Below are 23,046 nucleotides of genomic sequence, written 5' to 3'. Positions count from 1 at the left end.
TTTTAGAGGTACAGTTAAGAACAAAACCTATACAAAACAATATATTTGTTTGAGTTTGGAAGGTACACACCCTGACAGACGTAGCTGAGGGCGTTTAAACACTGATAACTTCGGCACAAGAGGTGGGTTTGATCTATGCACCCTCTGACACGGTGTCACAAAAGAGTGCGATTTATAACTAATAATGACGATAAAGCTTGCTAGCTGGATTCCTATCCACCGACGGTAGTCTTTTAAAACACACCTTGCATATCAGTATTACTCCTGCACTTTTAAGTAAATTGTCTACAAATAAAAACATCAATTGTATTACACAACTGAGGTCAGCCGTGAGACTGAAAGGAAGAATAGAACCGTAAAACAGCAACAGGTACTAAACATACGTTGATAGAACACGGCACCGCGGGTTATTTAATATAACTTGTAACTATATTATTAAAATATAGAATATATATAGTTTAAAATGGCCATGTGTCCTTGTGTACATCTCCTACACGATAGTGCGCTGGCGGTAAAGTTTCTGATTTTCAACAAACCTCCCCGTAGAGGCGCTGATCTCATTTCAGCATTAATATAATTATTAATGTTATATAATTTCATTCATGGCGTTCGTTTTTTTAAATGTTTGAAGGGCAATGTTGCGTTCAATTCATTAATTTAAAATATCGAAGTGTGGCGCAGAATCAAATTTATACAGGCAGTATACTTAGTCTGAATGTTTTTCGACCCCCATGCCGACATGTGAAATGGTTGCGTCCAAACTGGAACTGTCTATTCTTTTTTTTTCCTAAAGGCGATAATTTTATCTACAAATCATGTTTCTGTCGTTTATTGACCATAGAAATAATAGCTAATACTCATAAATTAAGTCCTGTTCTTAAAGGTTCTTGGAAAGCTGTCTTAATTAGATGTTATTGATTAGATCGTGAGTCTGTTTTCATGTAAGACACCCCTATTATTATTGGGTACTACTCCTGGCACTTCCTTGTTCAAAAGTTTTATTTAGGGGAAGGCTTGGGCAAAAGTTGGTGACCGGTTTGGATATTTTCGATGTTGTTGTCAGATTGTAGGGCATGGATCACATTTATCGTACATTTTGGCATAACTAGCGTGTAGCTACCGCAGTTTTCCCATGGATGTAATCATTAGAAGCTGGCTAACGTTGCACTGAGAGGCTCCATAAAGAGGAAGATGTCCACGGCTAACGTTAGCGATGACATCCAAGTGAAGTTTCCCCTGCACTCCGCAGTGTGGGAGAATGATTACAGGAAACTGGAAGAACAAATAACGATACCACAGGTTGGTAAATGCACTGAATATGCTGCTAGCCCTACAGACTCATGCTTGTTAGCGAGATGGACCCAGGAGTGAGCTGTTTAATCTCCGTAGCCATCTAGTTAAAGTAGGCCAGTCGTGTTGACAGATGCTCCAAAGCATCAGACACAGATGACGTTTGAAATGTTTATGAAGACGAAAAGTTAGCTGTTCATTGATCAACATGTTTGCAAGTTTAAAAAATGCAGTAAAGACTGATTGCCTGTTTCCAGGTGTGATATAATCTACAAACCCAATCCAGTAGATCAACATAGTATACATTTGAGTAGATATGATGACATAAGAAATGCTTTAGCTATATACACATTTGTGGTATATTGTGCATCTGACTATCATATGAATTGTGTAATTATAATTTTAAGATTTAAAAGCTTAAAGACTATAATGGTGAATAAAATCTTTGTAATCTTCTGACTAATCTAACAATGCAAATGCATCAATAATTTTGTGTTGCTTTTCACAGTCCTCACAGTTAATACTGTGTATTGTTGCAATATAATGACTATGATCCAGTCCCTCTAAAACAATGCTGATCAATAACACATTTACCTCAGCAGCATGACTCATATGAAGGCCAGACATGATGGTGGGTCTTGTCACCGTACTGACTACTGCAGTCCTATGTCATTATCAGTGTTGACCTAATGCTCTTTTGTTCATACAACAGCTTGTCATGTTTTACTACAGTATTTAGTCTAACCAGGTGTCTAGATTATGTGACACAAACAAAAGTGCAGGGGAAACATCTGGGTCTTTCTTTGATTTACTTAGAATGGCATCGAGACTGTGGATCCCAGGGGTCGGACACCTCTGCACTTGGCTGTGTCACTCGGACACCTGGAGTCAGTGAGAGTCCTTTTGAGACACGGCGCTGAAGTGACTAAAGAAAATGCCAAGAACTGGACAGGTTGGTTTTAAAACTTTTTACAGAACAGACGAGGAATGATACCGTGAATGTGTTCTTCACTTCTCTTGCAGATTTACGGGTTGTTTGATCGCTTAGATCCCTTTGTTCATTAATCCACACATCATCTGCTGTTAATGGTGTTTCTGGTAGAAAATGCATATCCACGCTCTGACTGACAGTAAAATAGTTTCACTTTCCTTGGTTATTACCGTCATTGTTTAGGTTCTTTAATGGATAGTCGCTGCTCTTGGGGAGCAGATGTGGTAACCTTAAAAGGTTTAGTGGTTTGTTTATACTTGTCTGTCTCTGTACAGTGCTGCAGGAGGCAGTCAGCACCGGAGATCCAGAGATGGTTCAGTTAGTGCTTCAACGCAGAGACTACCTCAAAGCCTCCACTGCTCTGGGAGGAGTGCCTGAGCTGCTGTCAAAGATCCGAGAGGTTTTACTTTATATGTTTCCCCATTGTCTTGTCATCCATCTGTACGGGTGAATGGAAACATTTACTGGTAAAAGAAATAACTGGTCTATTGTCGTTTGATCCACAGTCTCCAGACTTCTATATGGAAATGAAGTGGGAATTCACCAGTTGGAGTAAGTTCTTCTGTCTGTGTCTGTGACTGTGTCTGTGTCTGTGTCTGTGTCTGTGTGTTTATAAAATGTGCGTATGATTGATAACCTGTGCTAGTAGTATGACAAAGAAGGTATTTGCAAGTGTGTTCTAATGTAACGCCCTTTGGTTAAATATCTACACAAGATACAAAATATTTGCCAACCAGGAGGTTGCTTCAGGTCATACAGGAAAAACTACATACCTGCCTCTTTTTGTCAGTGAAGTTTTTGTTTTTGTTTAGTAATGAGTCACATTGTTTTTCATGTGCGGATACATTTCTTTCCATTGTGGGACATTCATATGCTGTGGCTTCACAGTCCCTCTTCTGTCCCGGGTTTGTCCAAGTGATGTTTGCCGCATTTGGAAAAGTGGCGCCAGCCTGCGAGTGGATGCCACTCTTCTAGGCTTTGAAAACATGACCTGGATCAGAGGACGTAGAAGCTACATCTTCAGAGGAGATGGTGTGTTTTTTAACTCTCTCACACAAAAAAAGCTCTCTCTGTGATTTATACTTTTTCTGTAAAATGATTTAAGTCCATCCCTGACTGTATTTGTACAGACTCGTGTGCCGAGTTGATGGAGGTGAACCACGACGATGAAGTAGTGGACACTGAACGCTTCAACATCTCTCAAGAAATGGAGGATGTCACACTAGAGTCAATGCAGCCAGCTGAACAGGAAGTTGCCAAAAGGTTGACTACTCCCATTGTCAACACCTACTTGGACACCAAGGATATTGCTTTTGAGAGGCAAGAGTCACACCTTTCTCTCACAACATGCACAAATTTAACTTCCTTTGATCAAACTGAAAGTGACAGTATTTCATGAGAGTTGGCATCTCATGGCATTTCCACACTTGTTTTAACATCATCACTGACTGAGGGAGGATACTGTGTAAACTTATCAGGCTTATCAATCATTATTTTCACTGATCTCTGAATGGTACTTCCAGTGTCACTCTTAGTATCTAATCATCTGAAATTCAATATTTATACCAACTGACTCGTTCAAAGGTTGCCTCACGGTCAGTGCTCACTTTTAAATAAGCACACTGTGTAACCCTACAAACTAACAACTTCAGGTTACAATCGATATTAACAATGTGAGCTAATTTAATTAACATGTTCGTCTTCTGTCATGTAATTAGCATGAGATATTATATTGTCATCATATTATCCTGCTAATCTATACATCATATTAATAATAATAAAACATCAGTGATGACAGCATCCCATATTTGTTTATTTTTATCCTGAACTAAAGAATATGATAGAATAAGATAATATGAACAATATGATTTTGCCTGTAATCCTGATTTGTGATTTGTGACAACTTCATGTTTTTGACTGTTTTTTTCCACAGGAACAAGTCTGGGATATGGGGCTGGAGAACTGACAAAACTGAAGTGGTCAATGGATTTGAAGCAAAGGTTCCCAGAAGTTTTCCCTTTTTCTTTTTTTTTTCTTTTTTTTTCTTTTTTTTTTATTAGAAGTGAAGTCACTGAAAATTGAAAACAGCCCGTTTATAATAGGATCTGACATTGGATTCTCGTTGTTTTCTCAGGTTTTCAGTGTGAACAATGTAAATGTGGTGATCAGGACAAGGACAGAGCATCTTACAGACGAGGAGAAAGCCAGGATAAAGAGTGAGTGCAAAATATTCCTCATGTATAATGTTTTTATACCCCTGTTTTTCTGTTTTTCAATGATTGATTGAGAGAACTAAAGTTAGACGCTTTTGTTCAAAGGTGAGAGGAACATCCTGGAGTCTCTGCTGGGGACTGTGGAGCAGCACATAAGTGCACAAGGGGTAACACATACATTCAGTAATTATGTTCAAATGATGTATTTTGTTCCCACTGGGCAGCTCATTTGATAGGACTGCTTGACTTCACAGGACCTTACTCTCGAGTATGCAACTGCCACCAATCCCACTGCCATCACGCCAGAGGAATATTTTGATCCCGACTTTGACCTTGGGAACAGAGACATCGGCCGACCCATTGAACTAAGCATTCGAACACAGAAGTAAGACACACCTTTTTAAGGTTATAATAACTAATACTTCCTCATAGCTGTGTGTTATTATGGAGTTAAGTGGTGTGCAATGCTTCCTGTAATCTTGTCTTGTGCAGGTTCAAAGGTACATTGTGGATGAGTGAGGAACATCCCCTGTCCCTGGTGGAGCAGGTAACCCCCATTATTGACCTCATGGCCCGGACAAGTTCCCATTTTGCGCGGTTACGAGACTTTGTAACCCTAAAGTTTCCTCCAGGATTTCCTGTTAAAATAGGTATGTGAGGTTTCTATAGAGACTGCACTTTCAAGAAGTATTTTCATTGCTCTTCTCGTCTCTTCTCGTTTTTTTTTTTTTTTTTTTTTTTTTTTTTTTTTTTTTTACATCTAATCTGTTATTCTCTTGCAGAGATTCCCCTGTTTCATGTACTGAATGCCAAGATTACATTTGGTAATGTAAATAAATGCAGTACTGCAGAGGAAGTGAACACAACACCAGCAGCCACGCCAACATCCTCAGGGGAAGATGAAGAAGCAGCAGGTAGGAATTCAGACAGTTTGACCACCGTATTAAAACACAAATTGTAAGTTTTTTTTTGTTTTTTTTTTTAACCATGTCTGTGATTTTTTTTTTTGGTTTCCTCCCATCCAGCATTGCCTCCGTTTCAAGTGTGTCCCTCAGTGTTTGTGGTGCCTGGCAGTTACCACCGCAGAGGGGGCAGCCGCCACACGCCCATGTCCAACAATGATGAGGAGATTTTGCAGTATGTCATCCATCAGAGTCTCCTGGAGTCTCGCAGAGTCCCGGGCCAGGTCAGAACAATAATCACCCGGCTCACCATTTTCCCGTGCTGTCCTTGATTGTGCAGTTCATTCCATCACTTAACCCCCTCCCCTTATGTTTGTGTCATTGTAGGAGGGGTCCGGGGATGATGCTGATGGGGAATTCAGTGACATAATCCCCAGTAGCCAGAGTGACAGGTAGGAGCACAGGTTAAGGTTTCTAGCATAACAATTGCATAATTACGTGTGGTAAAAGCAACAATCCTTGCTACTTAGATGAAACTGAATATCTGTTCACAGTACAGAGCTGGATCTCACTCTCTCCTGTCCGTGTCATTCTAGGAGTATCCCAGAGGGGGTGCTAGTGGATTATGGAGACACCTCCAGCCCCGCCAGCTCCATCTCTGCCTCTAGCCCCGACACAGACCTCCGCCTGGCCATGGAGCTCTCCGCGCGAGCTCAGGAGGAAGAGGAGAGGATGAGGAAGCAAGAGGAAGAAGAGCTGGAGAGGATATTGCAGCTATCGCTCACTGAGAAGTAAAAGGAATAAGAGGGAATAATAGTACAACTTTTCCAGATTCAGAAACAACCACCACACCTCAGTTCTCCTTCCTAACCACTGTAGTCATCTATGCAACTGCAGATTTCTTTCTGTAACAGATCATTCTTGCACAGGCAATATCAAACCCTCAGTATCCAATATTTTCCAAAAGGTATTTTTGGTAAGAGCATACTCCTTTTATATATTTCTATCTCAGCATAGGGCATCTCCATCCTCAAGCTTGATTCATGGACTCTTTGAGATAATTTCAAGTGGGTTCTACTTTTTATTTATTTATTTTCTTTTCCAATTCAGAGTCATAGCAGCAACTCACATGTGTCGATCGCATTGTCATCCGTAGTGCGGTCGAGTCAGTGTAATTAAGGTTCTTTGAACAAAAATGTTTGACTACTCCAGGTGACTTCATGTAGTGTTGGCACTCAGATGTGGCACTTAAGGTCCAGAAACTGTTGTTTTTTTTTTGTTTTTTTATTTGTTGTTGGGGTTTTTTTCCTGGTACCTGTCGCCTACTCTGGATCTAAAGAGACAGATTTGAGTGTTTTCACTGGGAAGTCTTCCCACAGAGTCACTTTGTTGAGGACCATGGGCTCACTGAAAAACAGAAATCTCAGGGTTTCAATTTTACACATTTTCCCTTCACTTTGGAATTTGTTAGTTAATCAGGTGTAAAAACTATCGATAATTGTAGGTAAATGTTTCTGTGGTGCATCATTCATGCATATCACTCTTCGCCATACAAATATTAATTCAGAAAGTTGAGTTCATTGAGTCAAAAGTTCATAAGTTCTTGCATGTTCCTTGTACTTTGACAATGTACACTCTACAGATGGGTAAACAAAAGCATGTTGCCATGAAAGAAACTTTAAATTGGCTGTATGGTAACGTAATATCTTTGCTGCATCAAGAATAGGGGTTTAACGTTCCTTTTCGTTTATTTGAACATTTTTCCTGCTTTCACGGTGAGACACAAATATGTCCTGTATTTGTGTTAACTGTCACTGAGCAACTTTAAGCATTATCACCTCCATTCAAAAATGCAATAGCAGAGACCAGTCTGTCTGTGGTTCTACAGCCGTCATGCAGCTTACAAGCAGTCACACAACCAGTGTAACAGAGATTTTTTTCTGATTCCTAAGGGCAGTCTGCCTTATGTAGCCATGAACAACTTTAGACCTCCGAGCAGAGGAAAAGACAGCACAGGCTGAAAGGTCCGGTGTAGCCGCCACATGTAGGATTAGTTTCTTCAGCATGTGCCAACAGATTGCTTTGCTCCGATAACAGTTGGTGGGAGCGAGGGGTGGTGCCACTCAGACTAAACTTTCTGAAAAAAAAAAAAAATGTTTTTTCTAATTTTGTAACTTAAAAACAAGATGAAGAGGGTGATGCTGAGTAACATGCATTAACCACTATAGTTGATTTCACTGACAACCAACCACTTATCAAAGGTCTGTCTGTGTTGCTGCTTCTGTCTTTCAGGGGCTTCAGCTGAAAAATCATTAATTACAATGATCAAATTGCCAAACTGCTGAACAGTCGACTTTAAAAAAAAAAAAAAAAAAAAAAAAAGGCTAGCTTTGGTTAATTTAATGCAAATGTTTGTAATGCACCGCTCAAGCTGCAAAGTTTTTTTTTAATATGTTAAAGTTTTAAGAAAATGTGTTGCTTTCAAAATGTTTCTAAAATAAAAGCACTTTATTTCCATGAAGACTAAATGGGACTTTGTTTGAGTAGGTTTACATTGTCAGGTGAAGTGTTAACACGTCCAAGACAAGAAAAGCTTCATATGATTTATCAGCAGTGAAAGGATTTCTTGGTTTGCTAGAAGCTGAATATGGTCATAGCCATTTCAGTCCAAACATGGACTCTGAATATAGCACATAATCAAAGCATACTGTTGGACAATTGGATTGTGCAGGATGCACAGCTACAACGCAGGAGGAATCTGTTCTAAAAACAGAAATAGATGCTGTTGCTGTTTAAATAAAGTCCGAATGGGTACGAGTGTCAATGAAAAGATTTCTAAATTCACTCTGCCTCTCTTTAATTTTATTATGTATTCATGTTTTTGTTGCCTGTTCAGTCAACCTAGTTCACTGTTGGTAGTTAATTTAGACTAACTGTATATCACAGAATCAAATGTAAAGCAGGCCAACCTCATCTGACAAGATGATGATGATGATGATGATGATGATGATGATGATGATGATGATGATGATGATGATATATGGGTCTTTCAGAGAGACAAATTCAGAGAAAACAATCACACATTTCATAGTACCACGTCATCTTAACCAGAACGAGAGCCTTCATCAACAGCGTTTCCACTGATGAAACTAATGAGAGCTCTCCCACTGTGGTGTAGTTTTTTTTAATGCTTGCAGGACTCAATGTTATTAACACATTTCCATTTAAAAAGGGCAATAAGATCAACAAAATACTCCTACTTACAGCATTGCCTTTAGTATTAAATTCCTTAAATGTCACACAAGCAAATAACTAAAGAAAGATTTCCATATTTAGAGAACACACCGAATTACAGCATTTACCTTAAATGTTAAGCCCTAATAAATAAATGTAAAAAAAATCTAATCATTTTTAATAAATAATTTATCTTATTATATAGGCCTACCCCTTTCTTTTTTTTTTTTTTTTTTTTGTAACAAATGTCAAAATAAATTAGAGAACGAAATTACAGCATATCAAAAATAGTAAGGTGACTCTAAAACACACAGTAACTCTTGAATGACCTGATTTTATGACTGAAGTTAAACGCTAAACTTCAGCTGGTAGTTATTTGTGCAGTCTGGGTGTTTTCAGTGAGGCCTCTCGGCAGGTAGGTGGCAGAGCTCTCCCCTCAGCCCGGTCCCGTCCGGAGGTTTCTGCTGGACCCGGGGCCGATCAGATCCTCGTTGCTCGGTGCAGGTGTCACTGTGCACCGGGACCACAGCACATTTGTCCCCGCGCCTCTTTTATCTCCTCCAGGTTTTCACCGACGAGACAGCGGCTTGTAGACACAGACAGCCATGATGATCATGAGCAGCAGCAGCACAGCGAGGACACTCCCCAGTGCGACTGTGAGGACAAAGACAGGAGCTGATCACAGCCGGTAACAACAGATAGACAGACTCCCTAACATGATGGATTAACTGGGGTTTCATTAGGGAGAAGTCGCCACTGTAGAACAAAGACTATAAGTCTATAAACACCTTACAAGAGCGTGTATGTGTGTGTGTGTGTGTGTGTGTGTCAGTGTCAGCAGCATCACTGGCCGCACTGACAGGCCTCACATCAGTCTCACATCAAGTCTCACCTAAATTCTGCTTCTGTAAAACCACATAGGCTCTCTCGGTCAGCTTGGAGTCCTCGGATTGTCCGCTAACTAACACACTAAAACACATTATTAGAGCGTGCGGGATGAGATGCAGCATCATAGTGGTGGAGGCTGGAGGAGGAGGATGATGATGGTGATGATGGTGATGAGAGTGAAGCGTTTCTTCTTCCGCTGTAGGATCTGGGTCCTAAGGCCGTTTGATTATCGTACTGACTCTTACAATTGAGACGATCAGGAAGTCGATGAATCAATTTGTCATCTGACAGGAAGTTAACTGGCAACTTTTCTAATAAAAGGTAAATCACAAAAGTCATTTGAAAACAGTTTATTTTACAGGTCAATTTTTTCTTTTAAATTATTCATCCATAAGTTTTTTTTTCTTGAAATAAATACAAGCAAGTATTTATTTTATTATATATTATAGGAAATTTTATTCTTCATTAATTTTGAATTGTCTTGTTGCTTGTTGATACGTTTAACTTTTTTTGCATCTTGTAGCACATGGTTGTGTGTAGGCCTACCAACTGGACACAGTCTCTGTTAATCCTACATTAAGTAGTAGCATCAAATCAAATTATGTCGTTATTTCCAGGAAACTTTCTGGGAAATTATTCTGAAATTAGAGACATGTAAAATAAAATGTTACATATTTTATTTAAGCAAAAGTGGTCCTAACATCTCAAATGTAAGTTTTCTTAGTCCACAATAGTAAATTGGATTTCTGCACAAACTGTAATAATAGCATTTTAAAAAAATTTAACAAGCAGTTAATAAATTACTCAGGAAAGAATTTAAGAAAAAAAATGATAGCGAAAATAATGATTCATTGCAGCCCTATTGTGGTCATGCCAGTCAGTGTGTCCTCTGTGAATTACTGGTTGTGGGGCTGCGATTGTTTTCATTATTGAGTACTGTGCCAATTATGATCTTGATTGACTGATTAATCATTTAGTCTATAAAATTTCAGAAAATACAGAATAATTCCCATCAGAATTTCTCAAAGTTACATCTACAGAATTGTTTGTTTTGTCTGACCAACAGTGAAAAACCCAGAGATACTCACTCTACTATCATGGAGAGATGACACAAAGATTAACACAGTTAATCATAGCTGATTAATTTTCTGTTGATAGACTAATAGATTAATCAATGGTCTCAGCTCTAGCTGGCTGATCTATACATAACTGCATGGACCTTTCTGCAGCTATTGACAGCATCAGGGTCCTGGAAGCTTCAGGTGTTTCCTGGTAGGTTGACTGTGGAAATACAAAGTGTATAAAATCTTTCCTCTTACTGGTAACCATCAAACAAGTGTGAGGCCTCCATCACATCATCACATTTCCCATTTCTGAAATGCCAAAGAGCAATGAAGAATAGATATAAAGGTCACCCTCCTTGGGGTTATATCCTTATATAATCACTCTGCATGACTGATGTATATGGCCTTTACCTTCATCCTCTATAGAACTTAAGTGCACAGCATTACAAACACTTATAGCTCTTAATTATATGCCAGAGAAGCTTAATGAGCATTAGGAAATGTCACTCACGGTGGCCTGAAATTAAACCTGGAGACTTCCTGGATAAATTCATCACAACAAGAAAACATTTCATTATCGCATGAACTCCAAGGTCCTTTTTTAATAGGATATCTGAAGGCATTTAAACTGAACTGAACAGATTTGTGTGTTATGACTTGAAAGGACACTTGACAGACTTAATAAGCTTAATAAGAAACTCACTCTTTTAATTATAAACTTATTGTCTGCATGATTCTGTGACCGTCATGTTTTTTGTCTGTTCCTTTTCATCAATGGATTTGAACATTGTTATGACAGCAGACAAGAGGAAATGTTACATAACGACTTGTTGATGTGTTATGTTATGACATCATGTCACACAAATACTTGTCTATTGTTTCATTTATGTACAGTACAGCACATTGAACTCCAAGGTGTTTATGAAAACAACAGTAACTGGAGTATTCAGTCAGCTGAAGCTGTCTAACAATTCAACTTCTGAGTCTCATCACTGTTTTACTTGACTGTAAAGAACATAACTGGTCTTTATACTCCAGTGGGTGTAGCCTGATTCAACTGACAAAGTCAGGTGACAACACCTTCTTGGAAGAGGTTAGGGACCTCTGGAGTCATGTTGAAGTGTATTAGACCAAATATCGTTCCAAAGTCAAATATTGCTGTTAGGTTTGGCTTAAATGTCCTTTTTAGCCGCAGCATGACTCCAGGGATGCTAATGTCGGTCTGTCAGTCCTCCACTTTAGTCCAGACTGAAAACAACTATGAAATTTTGCATGGCTCTCACAGAATGAATCCTAATGACTTTGGTAATCCCTGACTTTTCATAGTGCCATCAGGTCAAAGTTTCACTTATAGTAATAAATCTCAGTATACTGAGTTTTTTGTTTTTTCTAGTAATCCTATGATTTTTTTATCTAGTGCAATTATCAGATCACATAATGTTGATTTGTCCAGTACTCACTGTATAGTCTTACTGTATACTGTATACTCATAATAACTGTAGACTCATAGGTCCTTTTGATTGGCTGATGAGAAACAGGGCTAATTTCAAAGAATGTGTAGCCTCCACCTTTCTGCGTGGCGAGTCCTCTCAGGAGATTTTGTTTCCCTCCACTGTTCATGCACATTTGTCGGGCCTCAAAGACTCCCACTTGTACAAGAGGTTGGATTAAATTTCCCATCACAATATATTTTTTCTGGAAAACCAAATGACATTTAAAAAACTCTTTTCGTGAGTGTTTCGGTTGATCCAGCAAATTCGCGCAAATGCCTGACAAATCACAACAAAGACACAAAGAGTGTATAAAGATCCAGTATAGCCATGAATCAGTCCTGCTCACTGATGTATGACATAACTCAGACTGCTCTAGTACACTCAGATACCATAAAAGGAGAGATATCATGGTATAAAAAGTATGCATGCACCAGATGGAGTCATGACATACACAGTATATGTATTTAGTAATTTTCCCCTTAATATACTGTTTGTCAAGCTGTTCATGCCAGGTAGAGGAGAAACCATCTATTTAACAGTGTCTCTTTTATGTGTTTCCTGTGCTTGCCTGTTCTCTACTTCAATAGCAGTCACTGACACAAAAGGGCTTTGATCTGCACGTCTATCAACCAGCAGCTCAGTAAGGAATCATATGTTCCCAACAACCTTCTGCCCTCGCACACGTTCATACCTGCCATCCTTGAAATGGTTGGGCCTTAACCAGGAATGAAAAACAGTTGAATAAGTAAAGATCTGAAGGGCGCCGTGAGCATTTGAAGGTAAAGGCTGCTCTATTCCCCTGTATGTTGATGGATTCTGGATATTGCAAATTAGCCTGTTAATTAGAAAATCTAATGGAGGTGAGCAGCAACAGCCTTTACAAAGACATGACCATCACCATATGGAGATTTACAAGAACAGATCTCGTATGTGGTCTCCTGCACATTTACAATTCAGAAAAAAATATAGTGTTTGTTTTAATATAGATAGTGTAATTCAGCTGCTTAAAATACTGTATGTGTTTGTTTTTATTCAAGCTCAACCCCCAGGAATGAAAAGAAGCAGAAAGATGAAATATGTAATTTATACTGTTATTAATTTATACACATCTTACTACAGAAACCATGTTGAAGAGGACTGAAATCAAACAACAATCATCACCTTGCACACCACATTATTCTCAGAATATAAACAAAGTATAAAGCGCTTTTTAGATAAATTAACACATGTGACTAGGACATTTTTATACTGTATAGCTGCAAGAACATTTGAACAGTCTTCAATTAGAGAGTGAAAACATTGTCTGGAGAGGCACAATATCAATAAATAGCAATACAACCTTTACAATTTTATACATACAGTGTAATAATTAGGCAAATTAAGGCAAAACAGTCTATCTGGAGTTAAATGAAGCCATCAGATGAAGACCAAAAAGTTCATTTTGAATTTGAAAAACTACAGTAATACACAAACAGTTGCACATAGTTAAAATAGCTTCTTAATATATCAAAGCTCCTACTTTCTATGTGAAGTACACTCTCTAATTATAATTGGAAGATTATTATTTTAACGTGGTCTTTGTCTGAGTGCCTCACTCACCTCCGTTACAAACACTTGTAGGGAAAAACAACATTTTTAGCAGATATTCCAGCAGCTGGCATGAAATCCTATACAAGCACTGTATTACAGATTTACTGTATAAATATAAAATACAGCATTGAAAAAAAAAAATAAAGTATGGGCTGCAATTTAATGTTATTTAGGTTTGGTCCCATTTAATCTCTCTCCACGTCGGCTGAGAGGTGCTGACAAATTTGACATGAAAAACTTAAGCAGACATGCTCCACAGTATGTTGGTGACTGAATGGATAAACGACCTACTGAACAAAGTTTTTTTTTACATTACATTACATTACATTACATGTAATTGAATGCGAAACGCTACGCCAATGATTAGTTGTAAAAACCTGTGTCAACCACACTGTTGCTTCAAGTGAAACAGCGGTGTTTTGCCGAGCATGCAGAGCTGATTTCATAAATCTTTCACAACGTACAGAAAATATAGAACTTAATAGAAAAAGGCCCCATGCAATGGAAATGATGTGCTGAGTGTTACATATAGAAATACATGTTTAGATTTTCCTTGGCATCATGTTCTTGTGAGATAAATACAGCTGATTAAGGGAGGAGACTGTCCATTGAGTTTACTACTGACTCCTACAACCACAAATGGCAACATGTGAAAGCTATAAACTATCCTGGTGAAGTACTGCAGGTAAATCTGAATCATACATACCATACAGCTGAGATATGAGTATTGCTATCTCAGTTCCTCGTAGAATTACAAATTTAGCAGCATTTACTATTTAATAGAGTGTGCATGTGCTGTGAAAGTTGGCATGTTCCACATCATGAGCAGGGAATAGTCACAATGTCAGATCATGTAAAACAGTGGTTTGAATGGCAATCTACTGGTGTGTTATTCTCTCTATGGCACAGAGGCCATGTTGAGCGTGTCAGTGTGGATGTCTGGTATGGTCCTCTCTGGTCTCAGACACACTGCCAACCTCTGCAGAGAACAAGACAGTCATGGAGGAGACGCAGAGGTTAAGAGGTTGGAAGAAAATGTGTAATAAAGCACACTATTTCCTATCTCCTTCCTCTCCTCATCCGCTCACCTGTTTGAGAGATCCAGGGGTCCACACCAGCTTGTAGACCATGTAGATGGGGATCCACATGAAGGATGAGAAGCCAATGATATATCCCACTGTGATGCTCCAGTCTGGGTACTTATAATCAAACAGCGTGAGGGGCGGCGCTTTCAGCAGGGAGCTCACGATGATATACTGAGAGGAGTGGGGATACATAACATTTCCATATGTGTTAATGTAGCTTTTATATTCTGCCATCAGAAATAATAATGGGGATGGGTAATATATCTGTCACACTTCCATACATTATAAAAGAAATATATAAAGGAAGTCACAGTGGTGTAATAATGCAAAATGTCAACAGGAACACAGGCAGAGAGATGGATGCAAATAAGAGCCAAGGATATAAGGCTGCATGTAGAGGAGGGAAATTGACATTTGCCCAAGTGTTTCGCAATATACATGCTGTAGAAAAAGTTTAATGTAGAGGAGGGTTTAATCTACACATAGGGGGTCAGCTGTTAGGTCTCCACAACCTTCAAAGGCCACTGGTCCAGTTGTCTTTTGATCTTACCCTGAGCTTTCCCTCATATCTTGGTCTACTACAGCCCATTGATCCCTGTATGATTTAAATGGACAACAATTATTTGATTGAAATGACAAAATGTTAAACCAGAGCGACACTCAGTAGAGGGCTCCACCCAGGCCAAGAAAAAAGCCCTATCTACCCTACCCTAACATGCAATGTTAAGGAAAGTGGAGGATGGATCTGCTACTTTTAACCAGATCTGCACCCACATTTAATGGGTTCTTCCTTGGCCCATGCCCCATCCCTCCACCAAATTTTCTGCAAATCAGTTTAGTACTTTTTGCCTAATCCTGCAGACAAACAAACGAACAAACAAACAGACATGAGTGAAAACATAACTTCCTTGTCAGAGGTAAATCCTCCCAGTGTGTGGAACTGAAACAAATCGTATGGTTTTTGTGTAATGTAAGAAAACCACAGAGTAGTAGACATTCAGATTCAGTAAGATGTGTATTTACTGTAAATGTAGGTCAGAATATTTCATCTCTTACCGCCAGAAATGCTGGACTGATGGCGACCCAGCACACCTTCCAGAACAAACCTGGAGCTTTTCCCAACATGGCCTGAACGTCACTGCTAAATCTTTTGATGCCTGAAAGAAGCAAAAGTAACACGAGTCAGAGTCACTAACAGTATTTTTTTTGGTCACATGCTGACAAGATAATCAATTTACGTTACGTATAAAAGACTAAATCAATAATAATCTGTTGTTTACCATAGAACCAAGAAACTGCAATGGCCTCAAGGAAACCCACAGCAATAATGGAGCATCCAACTCCAAATTCCTCCAGCAACTTCACCACATAGGCACCACCCTGTCAATAACATTTCACACTGACTAATAACATGATCAATCATTCCTTTTCCTCCATTTGAGCAACAGACTGCAGATCTCAGTTTTAATTTACTAAACTGTATCCAGAACTACCTAAAAACCTTTGGGTAAATGTGCTTGACGATAAGCATTTCAAGTAGTGAGGGGTTGAATTTTGTTCTCTTTGGTTCAGTAATTTAAATTATGGAAGAAAAAAAAACAACTTACATTTGTAAGGGTGCTTAGAGAGCCCAAAAAGCAGACAACTACCAAGCACAGAACAAAAAGTTCACGTCTATGAGAGAAATGATCTGGGTATTCATCCAACACAGCAGTGATGATCGCCTCCAGCCCACCAAACTGAAACACACACACACAGTTATTACCACAAGTTGACATATACTGCATGTGTATCACAGCATATACATATTTAAAGCTGCCATCAAATTGATTTGGAGACTTTATGTTCAGTAAAAAGTAGCTCTACATATTTGCATTTTTTTAACTAATTGAAGATATGAGAATAAAATTATTTTGTAGATAAATAAAAGACTTCTTGTATTGTTGAAGAGCATCACATGTAGTTATAACAAACATTTACAGTAATACTATGTAGCATAATTTGATATGCAACTTATGAAAACTGACGATTAAAGCACCAAAATTAACGGTATCTAATGAAATAAAATATGTTGTTGCATAATTTTCCTTTATACATAAAGTGAAAGCCGTCATGTTCACAAAGCATCCAGATTTCACGGTTCGTACAGTGCTATCCAGCCCCAGCGTGATCATCATCACGAAAAAGATGATTGCAAAAAAGATCGAGCCCGGCATGTTTGCAATGGCCTCTGGGTACGTGATGAAGAGTAAACTTGGCCCTGGAAACCATGAAGAGATCAGGGTGAGTATTCAATTTTATAATTCAGTTTTTCCTTTTCATGATTTTATAGATTTCACTCACAGACCTTTATCCCTGGCTACATCCTCAACCTCCACCTGCCTCATCTCTGCCATGTAGCCCAGCACCGTGAAGATGACGAAACCCGACACAAAGCTGGTCAGACAATTCACCAAACTTGTCACAATGGCGTCACTGTTGAGGAAGAAATTAAACTGTGTTCAGGGACATGCAGCACAATATGGCTTGCACTCATAAAATGTTTCATTTCTGACAGAGATACCGTCGTATTCCAGTGTATTGTTTTCTGTGTTGAAAGCCATTCAGCACTTGGCTGACCTTCTTTGACCTTTGTTTAATGGGTTCCTTTATACACTCTCTTCAGCTTTGTTATGTTTCTGAGACATGAAGATAGTCCTGGCTAGCAACCACAGACATCCTGCAACAATACTAATGAGGAATGCTCAACTGAAGGATCTATGATGTTTGTTTATTAGAGATATAAAATGATCTCACCAAACATCTATCAGAGGTGAACAGTCTTGGACTAATTACCAAGTGTCTATATCCAGGAAGGCTCCACAGAAGAAGTCATTATATTAATGGCTTTATAACAATTTGTAAATAAATAAACATCTGTGTGAAAGACTCACACACATCTACAGTATCTCCTCCCAGTGCTGACTCTAAACAACTGTAACTGTGAACTGTTGCTCCCGAAGAACTCAACATTGAGAAATACAATCGTTTGTCAGGTATGTTGCAGTTGAAATGTTTTACTTTTCTAATGTAAGAAAGAAGACATCATCATCACCGGCCTCTACTTATGGAGCTACTACCATTCATTTCCATGACTTTGTGTGTCATAGATCCATGGACGTTGAGGAACAGCTCTTACCGATAGCAGTTATTTGTAAAAGGGTTGTAGCTGGAGAGAGCCAGGAGGACCCCGAACCCCGGCCCCAGAGAGAAGAAAATCTGAGCTGCAGCATCCACCCACACCTAGACAAGACAAAAACATAGAGTCATTACACTATCTGGAACTGTACAACTTAGATTGTCATTGATTTGAAACAGCACAAAAATACAGCATTTAGTACACAGATTAGACCATTTCTGCCTCTCGTTTCTGTGATTTAACACCAACAAATGATCATTTTCCTTATTTTCCTTCTCAGTGCTCTGAACCATCAGTATAATTCACCAAGCAGAGAGGTGTTGTGTCAGCCGTATAGAAATCTAGCTGATGCCCAGCTGTACGCAGGGAGATCTGAAGAGCAGCACGCATTCGGCATTAAAAAGACGAGGACAGCATTGGATATTGGTGAGTGAGACAGAAAGGGAGGCCTTTGTTAATGGGCAGAAAATCTAAACCAATTATGCATCTTATTATCCTGCTCTGTGGCTTATTTATGCATCTCATTTCATCTCATCCATATTCCCTTCCAACCAAAGCACTCACACATGTTTAGCAAACAACCACAGCGAGCTGGAGAGGAAGGAGAGGATGTTTCATAAATCTAAAAAAAAAAAAAAAAAAAACCATGGGCAGATTATGAGGGGAGTAGTGGGTAGAAGTGAATGAAGGTTTATATTAAACTACTGACTCTGATCCAAATGTGCTATTTCATTACACCAGAGCAGCAGGTTTATACTCATCAGGACTCCTAAATGCTGGTGGGACAGTGGAGAGAAACTTATTGCCGTTTTAGTAACAGCCCCTGGTCTTGCCCAGAGTTCTTCCTTTCGGCAAGTCATACACACTGAAATAGAGCAACTTATTGGATTTTCATTTTGTATCAACCATCAATTTGTACTCTGTGCTTTTTAATTCTCATTATTATTCCTTCTCTCTTCTTCTTCTTTCTGTTTTCCCTTTTCTTCAATCGACCTACATGTTAGAGAACTTTTCACCAACTGAAAACGATTCTGTTACTACACAATTGCTTTTAAAAATGAGTATGAAATACGATTCTCAAGGGACCAAACATTTGGGTCATGGTCATGTTTTTCTTGTTAGAAATAAGCAAATCTGGTCATTTCCTGTCGGACTGACTGTGCACAACTCACACTGGTCTCCAGCAGCTTCTCCCACTGCGGTTTTAGGTAAAATACCACACCTCTCCAGGCTCCTGGCAGGGTGGCGCCTCGAATTAGGAGGATGAAAAGCACAATGTAGGGTAAGGTGGCGGTGACCCACACTACCTGGTGTGGAAGAAAGAGGTTAATCAGGAAGAGCTCATAGACATGGTTAAAGCAAAGAATAATCTTCTTTATTATTACGGTCGTAAAGCAACTGCAATTTGCTACCTTCCCTGATGTCTTCACTCCCTTCCACAGACTGAAGTATACTATAGTGAAGATGAGAAAAAGGCAGAGCATCAACTGCCAGCGAACACCCCCGACGTTTCTCAGCCCTGATGCCTTGTGGATCTCAAGAACATTCCTCCTGTTCGGATAAAACACATAAATCATCAGGTCTTCAGCAGAGAAAACAACATGTCCTGTACAAATTCACCAGCTGGAAATATATGTGTGGAGTATCACTGTAAAGCTATTTACATATGTGGTTTCTGTTACTCACACTTACATGCACTTACGTGTAAAATTCCTCTGCCGGAGACCTGGAGGAATTTGTCCAGGTGACGTTGTTTGCGTCAAAATAATTAGTGCAGTCGGGGGTATTCCACACATTTTCACAGTTTGTCCAAGGCAGGATGCTGGTGAAAGAGGAGTAGAAGTAGAAGAGGGCCCAGGCGATGATGGTGTTGTAGTAGAAGGACACATACAGAGCGATGATACAAATGGCATATCCTATACCTGCAACAGAACAGAGAGAAGTCACCTGTGAAATGTCACTGTAAGGATTCACCGGCTTGAACATACATTTACACTGATGACATTACTTCTGGACAAGAACGGGATAGAAGTTATAACCCTATCACTGTAAAGAGTTGATTTTAAGTCACAGATTTGCCAAGGTAACTGGGTTTCTGGATATGAACATCTGCTGTGGAGCAGCGGAGTGCGAGGCCTTACCTTTGAAAATGGGACAGATGTGTTTCCATATGGATATGGCACCGGTTCTGTGGAACTGTCCCAGTGCCAGCTCCATGTAAAAGAGCGGCACACCGCCAAAGATGGCCATCAAAATGTAGGGAATAAGGAAAGCACCTGCACAGAGATGCATGAGGTTACATAGGGTTTTCTTTCATGAAGGTCATCATGACTTATTACTGTCACAAATGCAATGACAAACTGAGGACATTCAGAAACTCAACAATTAGGACTTAATGGTGCTTGAATCTGAATTTAAATAAGAAAATTGTATGAAAATTATGAAATGAGACTCTCATTGGCCTCATTTTTACATTTGTTAATAAAGTTACTGTATAAACTGTGGTTTATGTAATATTTCATCTCAAAGAGGGGATTTACAAGAATCTAAATCTTTATTTCAACAAACCATGGACAAGAACATATCATTGATTCCTGTAAAAAAACAAACAAAAAAAAAAAACAATTACTGTATATTCCAAATGAAATGATGATTAATTGCCCTTAGTTTCTTTTTAATCTTGCTTTAATTTATGTGCAGCACTTTGAATTGCTCTGCCTCACAACCGGATTGGCTGCTGCAATCTAACGACCTTCAGTTGCTGATGTAAAACTACTGAGTAAAGTACAACCTATCCCCAACACAATGCATAATGACTTCCAATAATGACCAATCTGTGCAGAATATAATTTTTTTAAGTACAGATATTCAATGTTAATATATATATTTTCTGCCATAAAACGCTTGTCCTCATATGAATTTGTCAAGGTTTCTACTGAATAAAAACATTGATAAAAAGTGACCGAAGAAAAATAGGTAGAGGCTGTGTCAAAGGAAAAGTGTAAAAACTTTTGAACTTTGAAGGCTACAGATGCGCACTTCAGCACCATGGACAGGTTCTGCTGACAAATGCGTCAGCCTGTTTTTCTGAATCATTTAAAGCCAGTTTGAGCAGAAAGTCTGAGATTTAATCGAGTTAAAAACTGTCAAAATATACTACAATATTTGCCAAGTGGATCCACAAATGAAGTTACACAAATCCTAACTTGTAAAATTGAGCTGAAAGGCCAGATTAAAAACTCTAAGCCACTTACCTCCACCGTTTTGATAACATATGTACGGAAACCTCCAAACATTTCCCAAGTCCACCGCAAACCCAATGACAGACAAGAGAAAATCCATCTTTTTGCTCCATTTGTCCCTGGAGTCCGTCTGTGTGATGACCGGCACGGGGACAGCGTTGTTGGAGCTGTAGCCGGGGTTCGGGGAGCCTTGGTGGGTCAGACTGCCGGCCATGACCGCTGAGTCCTGTCGGGGCATCGGACTGTGAAAAGTCAGTCAGAGGACCAGCTCCACGGAGAGGAGGCTGCTTCTCCTATAACGATGACAGGGCCGAGTGGGAGGAGTTGGTGGAGCTGCAGCAGACACTTGGGGACACTACCTGTTAGTGGAGACACACTTAGAGAGGTTGTTTGATTTTTACTAACTGCAGCTTCTAACACTCTCAACTAAAAAGTTCAATTTGAAGCTATATCGATTGTGTTATTACTGATCAATACTATGGATCTCTTTACAGCGCCTTTGTAGTTTTTGCAGCATGAACTAATTGAATTTTTCACTTGAAGACCAGCGAGTTAAGCAGCAGCTGGGACTCACTTCATCCGTTGAAATATAAGCAGCAGGTTGCTGTTTGTGTCCGTAAGGATTTATCTCTGCTGTAATAATAACGTGAGATGCAGACCACATGCTTTATTTTTGCTGTAATCAGCTTTATTGCTGCAAGTCACATTTACATGATCACAGTATGCGGCCTACCCAGATCACCCATTTTGACTTTCCATGATTCAGAGGTATTAAGTAAAGCACAGCTTTGAAGTATTTACTTTACTTGAGATTTGCCATTATATGCTGCTTTACAATGTGCCCTGTTATATTATAAAGGGACATGTTGTGTTTTTTTTCACAGATATAGTGACTAGTTAGTTTTCAGATCAAGGAAAAGCCGATAGTTTTACATTAAACCAGTGGATTCCAACCTTTTTGGCTTTTAAAACCAAAACTTGTATCTAGTGGGGCCCTTGAATTGTTGGCAGTAAATTTAGATAACAAAGAAGGGAAAACACTTCAATATTTCATAAAAAAGCAAAGGTTAGCGAATGTCCAAAAATGAATACAGATTTGTTTGGCAAAACTTTTTTTTTCTACCCCATTAATCATTTCATGACCCTTCAGATTTACGTTGTGTCACTCCAGAGGGGCCTCCACCTCTAGGTTGGGAACCACCGGTCTAAACTAGCTAATTGTGTACATATATTTAAAACTAACTCCACCTCATGATATATGATATAATATATAATGTATTAGATCTTATATATGATGTAATGTATGATAATATATCAATTATAGGGGCAGTACTTCCGTACTTTTACTTCAGTAGGATTGAATGCAAGGCTTGGATTATTTTTGCATTGTTGTATTTATTTCCAGAGGATTTAAACGCTTCCTTACACTGACAGAATTTAATAAGAGGCCACGAATATGTAATTTTTAAACAAGGTTTCTGGCGTCCTTCAGTAGGAAATCATATTCTGAGATCTTTTAGGATCAGTTTGAGTTCTTACACCGCCTCTAATCATGAAATTATGAGCTCATGAAAAATGTAATCTATTTCTGTTTAAGCAACAGGTTGCCCAACAAGATAAATACTGCTGTTACAGTTATGGCTATCAAGATTTATGTCTGCTGTTCATCATCCTTCATTAACAGTTACATGACATGTAGAGCTCATTATTCACACAATCACAGCATGTGCTAAATTATTGATTTATGGTCCATCAGAACATGATATAAGGCTTTGAATATATGAGCACCACACAATGGCTTACCTGCAAAAGCCTGTAACTTGCTCAAAATCTTTAGTTTATCTCTCAAAAGTAAATATTTATGTCAATGAACATG

The 23,046-nt window shown here is 38.9% G+C and overlaps 2 protein-coding genes across 2 annotated transcripts; one reads left to right on the top strand and one right to left on the bottom strand.

Moving 5' to 3' along the window:
• Positions 1 to 899: 899 nt before the first annotated feature.
• ankrd13a (ankyrin repeat domain 13A) lies at positions 900 to 7,772 on the top strand. The gene is made up of 15 exons (XM_022757393.1): positions 900 to 1,299; positions 2,107 to 2,242; positions 2,557 to 2,681; positions 2,788 to 2,833; positions 3,170 to 3,313; positions 3,412 to 3,601; positions 4,215 to 4,281; positions 4,416 to 4,497; positions 4,600 to 4,661; positions 4,749 to 4,879; positions 4,987 to 5,144; positions 5,277 to 5,408; positions 5,520 to 5,680; positions 5,784 to 5,848; positions 5,993 to 7,772. Exons 1-15 carry the CDS (start codon positions 1,192 to 1,194, stop codon positions 6,189 to 6,191), a joined length of 1,806 nt encoding a protein of 601 aa, XP_022613114.1. The 5' UTR covers positions 900 to 1,191; the 3' UTR covers positions 6,192 to 7,772.
• A 6,791-nt stretch (positions 7,773 to 14,563) lies between these two features.
• LOC111229661 (sodium-dependent serotonin transporter-like) lies at positions 14,564 to 21,408 on the bottom strand. The gene is made up of 13 exons (XM_022756083.1): positions 21,183 to 21,408; positions 20,070 to 20,204; positions 19,631 to 19,850; positions 19,341 to 19,479; positions 19,101 to 19,235; positions 17,929 to 18,032; positions 17,098 to 17,225; positions 16,898 to 17,010; positions 16,358 to 16,489; positions 16,031 to 16,130; positions 15,807 to 15,907; positions 14,754 to 14,921; positions 14,564 to 14,644 (listed from the first exon to the last, which is right to left on the bottom strand). Exons 1-13 carry the CDS (start codon positions 21,406 to 21,408, stop codon positions 14,564 to 14,566), a joined length of 1,782 nt encoding a protein of 593 aa, XP_022611804.1.
• Positions 21,409 to 23,046: the final 1,638 nt, after the last annotated feature.

This window comes from Seriola dumerili, unplaced genomic scaffold, assembly GCF_002260705.1.
Source record: "Seriola dumerili isolate Sdu_G_001 unplaced genomic scaffold, Sdu_1.0 BDQW01000017.1, whole genome shotgun sequence".
NCBI lineage: Eukaryota > Metazoa > Chordata > Actinopteri > Carangiformes > Carangidae > Seriola > Seriola dumerili.
The sequence above is the reverse complement of the archived record's forward strand: the minus strand, read 5'-3'. Positions and strand labels throughout refer to the sequence as shown.